The sequence below is a fragment of the Nilaparvata lugens genome, chromosome 3 (assembly GCF_014356525.2).
Source record: "Nilaparvata lugens isolate BPH chromosome 3, ASM1435652v1, whole genome shotgun sequence".
Taxonomy (NCBI): domain Eukaryota; kingdom Metazoa; phylum Arthropoda; class Insecta; order Hemiptera; family Delphacidae; genus Nilaparvata; species Nilaparvata lugens.
The window spans coordinates 25,452,600-25,465,074 of NC_052506.1; the positions used below are offsets into that span (position 1 = coordinate 25,452,600).

The 12,475-nt window shown below is 33.2% G+C and overlaps 1 protein-coding gene across 6 annotated transcripts in view; it reads right to left on the reverse strand.

Annotated features, from left to right (window-relative positions):
* Positions 1 to 883: 883 nt before the first annotated feature.
* LOC111043796 (histone deacetylase complex subunit SAP130) overlaps positions 884 to 12,475 on the reverse strand; it is a 45,968-nt gene continuing 34,376 nt past the window's right edge. For 5 of the 6 annotated variants that reach the window (XM_039423384.1, XM_039423383.1, XM_039423380.1 and 2 more), the window contains exons 13-16: positions 7,200 to 7,282; positions 4,375 to 4,652; positions 2,639 to 2,752; positions 884 to 1,944 (exon numbers count right to left, since the gene is read on the reverse strand). In XM_039423384.1, the coding sequence (XP_039279318.1) occupies positions 1,795 to 1,944; positions 2,639 to 2,752; positions 4,375 to 4,652; positions 7,200 to 7,282 (625 nt within the window). In that variant the 3' untranslated portion in view covers positions 884 to 1,794. Of the gene's footprint in view, positions 1,945 to 2,638; positions 2,753 to 4,374; positions 4,653 to 7,199; positions 7,283 to 10,034; positions 10,115 to 12,475 lie in introns of all 6 variants that reach the window. The other variant, XR_005570717.1, reaches the window with a different exon arrangement.

The following is a 12,475-nucleotide window of genomic DNA, read 5'->3' on the forward strand; positions in this document are numbered from 1 at the left end:
AGCTTCCGTGACCAATCTGAAATTTGAATATAATTTAATGGAACCATGGTTAAAGTATAGGAAGATTCACTTTAAACTGTCAGTATTCCTTATAAACAACTTCAATGCTTCTCATTCAACCAATGCTGACAGTTGAAGAGGGATTTTTACTAGTCACTAGTTTCACCAGCACAGCTTTCGGAAGGATTGGTTTTTTTAATTACCCGAAACCATTATGAATGCTAATAATATTATTATTTTATTAATATAAATATAGTTTTTCTCAATTTTTAATTGATACGAATTGAATAATAGGGTTTGTAAAGATGCAAATTCCTCGACGTAAATAGAACAGGAAAAACAGTAGGACGGTCTAGGATGAAATTTAATACGAAAATGATATCGATTTTGCAACATTTCAATAATTTCTGAAAGAGTATAGTTGTCATATTTCGATTTTACTGATATTGGAGAAACGTTCCTGAGTATTGCAACTTTACTAATTTCAATACTTTACCTGTAATCCTGTTTAAAACCTTGTAAAGTTTGATTCATAGTAATCGAATAAAGTGAACAATCATATCAAAAAACAAATTTAAATAGCTTTTGGGTTAAAAAATATGGCTATTTCATCACTGCAAAACGCAAGATGGATTTAAAGAGAATCATGAATCAACAAACTATTAGTACAAAAAATAATCCACAGTTTAATATATCTCATAAAACACGAGTACAATCTTAGTCTAAATCATAGTTACTATAAAAAATTATACTTTGAATTCAAATCAAAGTTATGTTGAAATTTTCATAAAATCTAAAATTTTATACATTAAATCCCAATAACTTGATGAAAATTTACATTTAGACGACAAATTCCATTGGAACACAAATAAATAATTAAGAATTAATTATATTCTATTTTATTAAATAGAATTTTAATAAATACATGAATAAATAACAGAGATTCCGTTATTAATTTGCACGAATGTTCTAAGATATTGTTGTTGATTGCTTATAATATTACAGAGAAAATAATATCATCATTTATAAATTTCAGTATAAACTATTCCCTTTTAGAAGGGATCTGTTAAAAGTCATCGAGACCACATCTCTGAAGTAATAAACCTCATTCATTCGTATCTTGGAATGTGCCAAGCAGTCAACATTTAGAATGCAACCAATCTCGTTCAAATTATTGGGATTCGATTCACAAGTTTTAAAGCTGTGATTTGCTCAGAATAGAACCAATAATAATATTATAACAACCAGTTGCTAACCAATGAGGATTCCGTGAAAGCATTTATAATATCAATGAAAACAATAATTTCTACTCATGAAACGAAAAGGACCAGCCACTCTGCATTGAGGTTCAGAGGATGGATAGAATGAGTTTGAGATAGAGCCACCGATCATCCAAAATGAACTGAGAACAGCACCGGAAGAACTAACTGATATGACTCAAAATCCATCAACACTTGATTGTACTTATCTCAACTGTGCAGATCATTATAACGTTCACGACCTATTTGTACATTTAGAAAAGATATAATAAAATTTACAATTATTTCATAGCAACTATTTACACATTTTTACAGACAATTCAATGAGTTACTTTACAATTTTTGTAGAAAATTCCTGCTACTAAACCCTTTACACTAAATACCAAATGTCAAAGAATCTGAAAAGCCGATGTCACCAATGTCTGTACATTGACACGACTTTTAAGATTCTTTTTGTCGAATTGTATGCAAATCAATACAAATAATTACACAATATCAAACAGTAAGTCCTTCTCACTTTCACATACGCACAGGTTCACATTCTATCTCTTTTTTTCACAGAACGTTTACTGGAACAACGAGTGAGGATCTCTAACACATGACCTTTGTGATCGAACATCTTCATTACCTGAGATTTTGCTTCTTGCATTTGATCTTTGATTACTTTACAGCGTTGAATATTGCCCTGAAACAACAAAAACACAATTTATTAGCACGTTTAGAATACATTACATAGGAATACACTTTTTGTTTAGTAGTGAAAGGTAACGAGTATTATGATAGGTGTAATATTTTGTGGCTATGTTAGATGATAATAATAGGACCAAAGAGCATGAGATTGTCACGACTACTAAATCATTAAACTAATAAGAACAATTCCCGGGTGTCAACATTTCAATATAATTATTATGATATAGAACAGTCAGCCTATTATCAATCTAGTAAAGTGCAATCATAGTCGCTTACTGGAGATTAACAAATGAAACTGTGTTACTAGTTGTTTTAATATAAATTGAAAGTGAGAATTGAATAGACTCAATTTTTAGTATGTTTATGGAACATATATTCGAATTTACTTCAAATTTTTTTCATCATTCGACACTTTAAACTTTTCAACCCTACTGATTCAATTAATTCGAGTTTACATTTTCACATTAGTCAACATCTTTAGCAAAAAACGCAAATGTTTCTAATACTAGTTTACAAGAGCATTGTTACTGAAATAATTTATATATCGATTTGAGTTAACGTTCTCCCAAGCAAGAACAGCTTTTGGACGGGTTATAAGATCACTTATGAAAGCTTACAGATCTCCGCATACTTAAACTGAGCAATACTGATTTTTTATTGAAAGATCCAAAGGAGGAGATTCAACTGACCTTGATTAATTCGTTCACTCTATTGATGTCTTTGTCGAGCTCCTTTCCAGGTTTTCTCTCCAGAACTTTCAACATATCTGTCAGCTTCTCCAAGACTTCGGTTTCCAAATCAGACTGCAACAGAAAAATGTAATGAACTTGATGATTAATTTGAACAAAGTATTCAGAGATCTAATAGAATTTTTCATGGCGCGATAAAATACAATATACTGTCTTGAGCATTGAAACGGTGGGTTTTGTGAAAATAAGTCATTGCCAGTAGAAAAGACAACATACAATAGTGTTTCTATTTCAAATAAGTTCTTCATTCTTTTCCAGTTCAAATATTCAAACTATATATACATGATGAAAACATTCAGATCAGACATGCACATCAACCAAACACTGCATCTGCGTATATGGTACCTATAGCTTCCATTCGTTGACCTTCAGCTGGGGTATTTTCTATATTCGATGAAATTCTTCATTATTTCAAAGGCATTATACTCCAACTATCCACTCAAACTACAAAGATGTAACAGCCGAAGGCCATAGATTCTACATTATTTGCAGTTTTCATTACTCTGGTATTGAAATTTTCTCAACACGTTTATACTCATTCAAAAGCGTATAAAATTGTGAAGTTTTTCCAATATTGAAAATATATTAATAACCTGAAAAAACTGTTTGAAACTTGGTTTTGGACTCGACGAATGTATTTTTTCCAACTTTGAGCGCTCATAAAAAGTCCAAAAACGTCAAACAAGCTGACATATTATATGAATATTATTGGAAATAATTTCCTCATTCCAACCATATCCTTTGAATATCCTTCTATATGAACCTAACCTTTCTTCTAAACTTATCCTTGAATAGTTTTCTAGTTATTGACATTTAAATGACGGTAAGTAGGCCTGTTTCAAAAATATCATAAAAAATCAATAGATCTCGAAAAATAAGGTTGATATACTAAAATTTTACAGGACATTTTTTTTGCAAATTTCATGTAGAATCTATGGACTTCGGCTGTAACACTTTCATGGGACACCTGTTGTAACGATCCATTTTCGTAAATATAAAAATAGTGTCACAGTCGAATTCTAAACAATAAACTAACGTTTCAAAGCTGCAATCTGCCAACTAGCAGATAATACAGCTCTAAGAGATAATATTTCAAAAACAGCTTAGCCACCTCTCCCTTCCTTATATTCCTATACTGGCATAGTGATAATGACAACAGGACAGTGCAAGGTGAACCGGCAGTGACGAAAAAGTACAGTGCGGTCCCGGAAGTTGCTGTGTAGAGAGTCGTATCGAGTAACTCGTGCCGTTCCATGTGTCTCGTGTTGCCGTGTGCCATAATATATGCTGTAAGATATCCACATCAGTCAGTACATGCAGTTGGGCTGAGAGAAACGTATGCGCGTAGGTGAATTATTATTAACAGTGGTGAGTAAAATATTCACATTTATCATTGTCATTATTTGCCAGTTTCAAATTATATTTACCCATCTCCTAGTATATCATTTTTCATCCATAATCATCCTGAATAATATCAAATTTCCTAGTAAAATTTTCTTGTATTTTAAAAATAAATTTAATTCCAGTCATCATAATCTCCTTTTAAAAAGGTTTGCAAATTATTATTTTTGACTAATAAATAAAAATCCATTACAACATAGCATTCCCGAAACAGGGATAGTAGATAAAACCCTTACACTGTATAAGAGAATATTCGAATGAGGCATGTTACTAACCAGACACTGCATCTGCGTGCCGATATGGTACAGCTTCCAGCCGTTGGCCTTCTGCTGGACCATCTTCTGGCTGGCGATCTCGTTGATGGTGGGTCGCCGCTCCTCCTTGGGCCTCACATCGGTGTAGCGCAGGAAGTGGTGATGCCGCGACTTCCACGGCTGCCTGTAGCCGCTCAGCAGCGAGATGTTGCGTCGTTTCTGCTGATGCTGCTGGTGATGGTGATGAAGTCCCACCTTCGGCGTCATATGTTCTGATGGAGACATGTCGCCTAGGTCACCTGCAACCAAGCAGTTTGCATTTGAATTATACTCCAAGGATTGTAGGGGATCAAGTAACAAACAACATTGCTTTCAGTCTCTTTATATTCAAAGGATTGTGAGTCAAATTCAAATATATTTTTCATTCCTTCAAGTATTTAACAGTGAAACAAGAAACAAACTCAATATTACGGAATTCTTCCACAAAGACCAATCGTATGCATGTGGAGGAAGGAAACTGAGTGAAATTGTGATGGATTAATGAAAAACATTGCATTCATTTTCTTTATATTCAAAGGATTGAGTTATGGAGACTGAGATGGTTGCAGGGAAAGGTTAGGAACAAAGGTCTTGTGGATGACCCTAATGACATTGTCCCTGGCACCCAGCTGAGACGTAGAGAGTGTTGTGGCCTTAACCGGTTCAGGACGCAGGTGGGAAGGTGTGCTGAGCTGATGACAGAATGGGGATACACCTCTGATGCTCTGTGCCAATGTGGACAAATTCAATCAATGAATCACGTAATATCTGAGTGTCCACAACACTCCTATCATGGAGGGCTGACACAAGTTCATGATGCTGGGGAAGAGGCATGTCAGTGGCTCCACAACTTACTAGATTCTATTAGTATTTAACATATTAAGTGTAATTTTTTTTCAAACCTTGGCCCAAGAATGCATATGCATATAATATATAAAGGATTGTCGGGGATGAAGTAACAAACAACATTACATTCAGTTTATTTATATTCAAAGGATTGTAGGAGATGAAGTGACAAAACGACATTACATTCACTCACTTTTTATTCAAAGGATTGTAGGGTAAGAAGTAACGAGCAGGAGCAGCATTACATTAAGGGCCGGTTTCCGAGCTCGGGATTTAGCTAAGTTCTAGACTTTAACTGGTTTTAAACTCTGGAGTCAGAAAATTGGCTTTCCGAGTCAGAGCGTTAACGTAGTTGAGGAATTATAAGTACTGGACTTGAATTAGATTCTCGCCTCTTTCCGAGTCGATGATTTATTAAAACTCGTTAAGTCCAGAACTTAAAACAGCGTAATTTTAAACCCTCGACTGGGGTAGGGTTTAAATTTAAGTTCTAAACTTAACTGAGCAAACACAATTCAGTTATTGAAAAGCCAAATAGATGTCATGGGATACCTAAATTATTTGGATTAGTCCATCTAAATTCATAATTTATAGTTTGCAAGTTTATTTTGCAATAAAATTGTATCAGAATTATGCGTAAAACTAACCTTATTTTACGAATGTGACATAACCTAAAAATGTTCAAAAAAAATAATACAAGGATTTGCTTGGAATTTATTTTCAAACCTGAATGTTATTAATCAATGTCATATTCAACATAAATAATATAACAATAATAAATTATTATTCCAGTTTTTTTTTCAAAACAAATAGTCTACGTTTTCAAACTCAATAGCCTAATGAAATTTTTATTACAAAATCACTGGTTAGGATCAATGACCAATAATAGCATAAAGTAAAATAAAATGTTTATTCATTCATCTATCAAAAGGTTAGGTTTTGCTTTGAATAGGCCTACAAAGAAATCGAAACGTATTTTCACAAAATAGTTTGGAGAACATGCTTATTTGAATTATCCCGCTGCAAACAGCTGTTTTCGTTTGCTATAATGCCAACAATATAACAGCAAAATATTGTGAATTTCCCTCATGTTAACTACATTAAAGTCCTGGACTCGAATAAGTCGAGAACTTTATAGACCCCGGATTTTTGAAGATAAAATCGTGACTCAGAAAGTCGATTTAGACCCGAGCGCTTATTTCAGTCCTGGACTTTGTAAGTCTAGAACTTATAGATCCCGAGCTCGGAAACCGCCCCTAAGTTTCATTGCTGTTATATAGAATGCTTTGAAAGTCAAAGTGCACTTCAATTATGGAAATAAATTAAATTAGAAACTAAAAATGTCAAATAAAAAGGTAATCAATGTTTCTTTACTTGCATCGGTCTGATTACATGGGTTATAAAATGTGTTCAAAATGGCATCCCTTCACATCAATTGCACTCATTTCTTTTTGTTTTTGAAAATAAAATCTGGTGGATAGTTTTGTTTTCATGAATAATATGGGGGATCTGACGTCCCCAGATCACTAAAATATAATCTTGGAGATTGTTTTTTTCCACACGATTGACAAACTTGAATTGACAAATTCAAAAAATTGAGTTGTGTAAGGTGTTTGAATAAAAACGATAAGATACTGGTGCAGTGCTGTATTTATGTGGAAGGAGGCAATTTCCAGCATATTTTATGACCTTCACATATAATCACAATGATGTGCAATTCAAGTCAGATTACAAGTTTTCCTCCACCTCCGAAATAAAGTTGTAATTGTTTATTTTAACATTTCAAAGTATCAAGTTTTCATTTTCTATCTCAGTCAGACATTACTAATCAATTACCTATTCAATTTTCTGGCGAATAACTGATTAATCAAACTTAATAGATTTAATCTATAGTTGAAGAAAAATGTGAGAAAATTTAGCTAATGAAAGATATAATAAGAGACAGATGAAATGATAATTACCGTCTTTGGATTCCTTTCGTAGTTTTTCTTCGGATATGAACTCCATTTCCACCTGTTTTGGCTCATGCATTTGATTACCAGTTCTGAAAAAAGATAAAGCTATCAGTAAATATATTGCAGAACTTTTTGTTCCATAACAAAAAATATTCATAATAGTCTTCAAAAAGGATTGATGATACAATAACATCACAGTAACAGTATAACATGAATTGGATTTGTTCAATTCAAATGAAAACAATAATTTAGTAGCAAAATGAATATTATATTTGAGATCATGAATCTAAACATATCTACAATACTTTTTTACCCAAATACAATTTTGAAAACAAAATTTCTCACACAGTCTGAACTGTTAGTAACAATATAAACTAATAGAGTAAAATATTACAAGAAGAGCATTTCGCTAAATATATGGAAAGATAACAAAGAAAATAGAAATTGGTTAATTATAATGAATTTTATTACTTTAATGTTCAAAGCTTGAATTCAATCATGATTATGTAGGGTTAGCCAGTGAAACGGGAAGATTTAAATAAGTAACTAATTTATTGAGAAGTAATTTTATTGTCTAATGGTTACAAATATAAAGAAATGTAGTCATTTACTTTACAATAAGTGGAAAAATTTTTTTTGGATATAATATTCACGAAAAATTAATGTCCTCCATTAAAATCTATGCACTGCTGCAGCCGGGCAGATTCATGACCTTTTGCAGCACATTGACTGGTACTCGTTCGATTTCGTTGTTTTAGAGCTAAACAGTTCTAGGTGGATCGTTCTGAAAGACTCTTGTTTTTAAGTAACCCCATAAAAAATGGGGAGTCTGGTAGCGAGGGGGGTAATAAAGTCTGGTGAGCGAGGGGGCCAAGGGATATCCCCGTTTTGGGAAATGACGCCGCCTGGAAACAAAGCATTCACAGCATTCATGACAACTCTTGCAGTGTGGCTTCTTGCATCATCTTGTTGGAGCATTGTGTGTTCATTCACTGAAAAACGGCCGAGTTGTAACGTAAGAAAGTTCTGGATAAATGCAACGTAAAGCATAGTTTGTTAACAGTCACAGCACTTCCATTGATATCCTTGAAGAAAAATGGGCCTGTGTTTCCTCTTGCCGACATTGCGCATCAAACCGTTATTTTTTTTCAGCAAGAGGCGTTTCATGAAGTGCGCCAGCGGTTCCTCTGAACAGTTCTTCTGAAGTTTTGTTTATTAACGAAACCAGAGAGGTGGGAATGCACCTAAATCTGCTGTCAATATGCTGCAAAATGTCATGAGAAAATTCCAGGCCGGCCCGGCCGCAGCAGTGCATAGATTTTAATGGAGGACATTAATTTTTCGTAAATATTATATCCAAAAATCAATTTTTCCACTTATTGTACAGTAAATTACTACATTTCTTTATATTATTGTAACCATTAGACAATAAAATTACTTCTCAAAGAATTAGTTACTTATTTAAATCTTTCCGTTTCACTGGCTAACCCTATATATTTAGGAATAATAAAAAAATTAACTTTGTAATTCAATGTTTATTTTTTACCACAATTATTTTGTCAAAAGTGGAAGTTAATTTGGAAATGAAAAATTGAACAAGTTAATAAATTACTGAAAAATGATCTTTTAATTCACAATCAAGGTTACAAAATATCTTCCATCAGTTACTGAATATAAACTATTCAATTAACACGTTGATTCTTTACATACGAATTAATAAAAAAATATGATCTTATGAATAATGTACAATATTACAGTAGTAGGAATCTGTAAATCTCACTTACAATGAAGAAAAAACTTTTTTCGGCTCCCTTCAATATTCCTTAATTTACTCCGCCGTTCTTTTCTATGCTGCTTTGAAACTATAATTGTTAGGCTTACTAGTTTTGTTTCTTTTTCATATATTCTTATAATAGGAAATTTCATAGTTGTGGTATCTAAAATTCATCATTGTAGACAGATTTATCCAGGCCATCTACGAATTCACTTATTTCAACAACTCCAAATCCTCTTAAACTAAATTATGAAATAATATAATTCACAAATTTATGTGATCAAGCAAAGCATGATTCCGTTTCAGAAGAAAGGTACATTTATGAAAGTTTAGAACTTTTACAAAACATATTCCATCAATGGTGACAATCATTATCTAAATAACTAACAACACATGTTGAATATAAGATAGTATAACATTTCAAACTACATTATTAAGCAAAATCAAGAATAATTTTGACACAAGCAATACCGTACAGTCGATTGTAAAAAGTTTTATTATAAATATTATAATAATTTGGTTAGTTGAATTTCAATATAGGTCAACTGTATTCACCAAAAATAGTTTGTAAACAAAATTACAATAATTATGGGTATGTTATGTGCTCTCTGTAAGAGATAGAGTTCAAATTAAAGAATATATTTTCAAACTACACGCTTATTTTTCAAAAAGAAGCTACAGTATTTAGAATAAATATTCTGAATTCATGAAATAAGTTTTTAACTACAAAAACTTCAATTCCTCACAGGTCAAAGACGTTTGACATTAGAAGTTGAATTTGAAACAGAAGTTTCAACAACCTGACTATAAGTTTTCCCTCTGACAATTACAACATCTAATATTATGGAAACTGTACATAAACCTTTTTAATAACTATAAATGAACTAACAACTACATTTTTGAAATGTCTGCTCAGAATTTGCCAGTACCGAGCATTTAATGTGGTTTTTGCATGAAACAAAGAAACCAAAGAAAGATTTCTTTGCGTCATGGGTTGTTCGACTTAATACACCATACACATATTTCAGATACTTATCCTGCTGCTTAACCTGATGCTTGCAACTCACCAAATAATTGAGTTGCGTGTGCTCGCATACGCGCGTGCGTGAGTCGTTGTCTAGCAGCCCCACACATGCTCCATACTTTTCTAAAACGCATGTGAGATTGTAGCTAGGATTTTGCACATTATTCAGTCATAAGTGTGAAAATACACTGAAATGTAAACTGAATATGTAATATCGTCACCAACATGTCAATAATAACATTATCATTAGCCTCATAACATGAGAATATTACTAAAATTTAAATTCAGCTGGTTGAAAACTGACAATGAATTGATAGTTTCCAAATTCAAAATTCTCACATTCAAGCTTTCTTTATGAAAAACCAAACTAAACAAATTGAATGATCTACTCTGGGAACAACTAATCATATTATTCAGCAAGAGCAATAAAATTATTAAAACATAAAAATTACAAAAAACGTCAACGTCTTTTCCCAATTTACATGAACATTAAACAAAATAAAATATTATGTTTCAAGTTCATGATTCCAAAATTAATAAAAAACTTGTTACTTCTTATTGTTACAAGAACTTAAAAAAACTCAAGTGACAGTATTTAGTTTGAGAATTATAATTAATTGCAATAGACCATGTGCCTTTTTCCAACCTAATATGGATTGATGAGTGAGGAAGAACAATAACTTTCTAAAAGAAGTAATATAGCCTTACAGACATTATGTACAACAAGTATGTAAGCTTTAAAAAGACATTGAAACATTTCTAATGAATGCGTAATAAAATTGATAGTTGTCAAATTAAAAGAAACTGAATATTATAAAAAATGTAATCAATATATGACATGCAATAGATTCAATGAGAATTCTTTACACAATTTAAAATGCTTCATTGTGGTAAGAAGTACAGAGAAGTCAATGACTAAAGCTTCAGTGAGTACTTTGTTTTCAGACCAAAAAAACCACGAACTTCAGAACACAAAAACAGAACTTGTAGATAAGGAGCTCTTCGTTTGTTGAACAACGGACCTTTCCTCTGGATTGTCGCTGAGCTGAGATACAACCTAGGATACAACCCAGCTACGAATTCACCAATTCAAAATATGCAAAAAGGAAGAAGAACTGACAACTTGGAGGATGAACAGAAAGATGCAACTCCTCCTATTCCTGAACCAACATAATCCTAATAAAGATGATCCGAATTTTAAAAACTCAACTTAGTCGTGACGATTGTAATGATTGAACCAGACACGCGCCTCGGAAATTTACTGATTCACATCCGAACAAAGTCTCAATGATCTTGGATACATTCCAAGTGCAGAGACATATTCTATAAACTAGAAGGTGCACCAGAGAAACTTACTTATTTGAAAGGTCAATAGAAACAAAAGTACTTTACTTATTGTTTTAATTTTTTTTTATATAAGAAAACAATTTCCCAATTTTTTTCATGCAGTCTTGAAAATGACATCAGATCAATGGCGACCCCCATCAAGCATACTAATGACCTCGATTTTTGAAATTTGTAAACACTCATTGCAGTATATCAAACGGTATGTTGGCAATGGCGTCGCGAATGCTGTTCTTGAGGTGTGCCACGGTCCGTGGTCGTTCGACATAAACCAGGATTTCAAACCACCCTATAAAAAAATTACATTGAGGAAACGCATGTGGAAATGAGCCTCGGCACTGAAAAAAATGACCACGTCTTCAGGCAGGTTGTCAATCAGCATATCACATGCATTTTGATGGGCAACAAAATCGCGTTCAATCAATTCTTGAACAACAGCCAATTTATAGGGATGAAATTGAAGGTCTTCAAGGAAAATATTTGTCGAACAGTGTAATCAGAAATTGCCATAGCAGCTGCTTGTTTGCAAGCCAAACACCGAGGAGAACGCACATCTGACTGCCTCACTCTTTCGATATTTTCTGGACTTCTGATGATGGCTCGTTAAAGTCCATTTTCTGTGTTTAGTGACACTTCCACACTCCTGAAATGGGTTAACCCAAGCCAGAATCGAATTACGGCCAGGAACGAGTCTGTGACCAATCGAGTGCGGAAGGCACGTTGTGTAGCAACAAGTGACCGACCATTAGAAAAGAAGCTCTCAACTGCGAAGGCCCGTTGCTCTCTAGACCAGAACATGATGGCTACTTACTTGAGGGAGGATAAATTTGGGAGCTTCCCCCTCCAGATGCGCCCCCTCCTGCCCCTATACACGATCAATTTACCACGCGGGATTTTTTTCTAATAAGTAAGTTTCTCTGGTGCATCTTGTATAAAAGTGAAGTTATGAAGCTATTCCTCTCGAATCTTTGTCAGGACTTTAGAGCTTCTAAAGACTTGATTAAGATTCTGTAAATTCTCAAGTCTTCTTCAAGACTCAGAGTTTGAAATTATTACTTTAGAACAAGAACTTCAGCCTCACAAAGGATCTGAAAACAGAAATCAGCTTATGCAAGTGAATTAACTGTGGTAGCCAGGTAG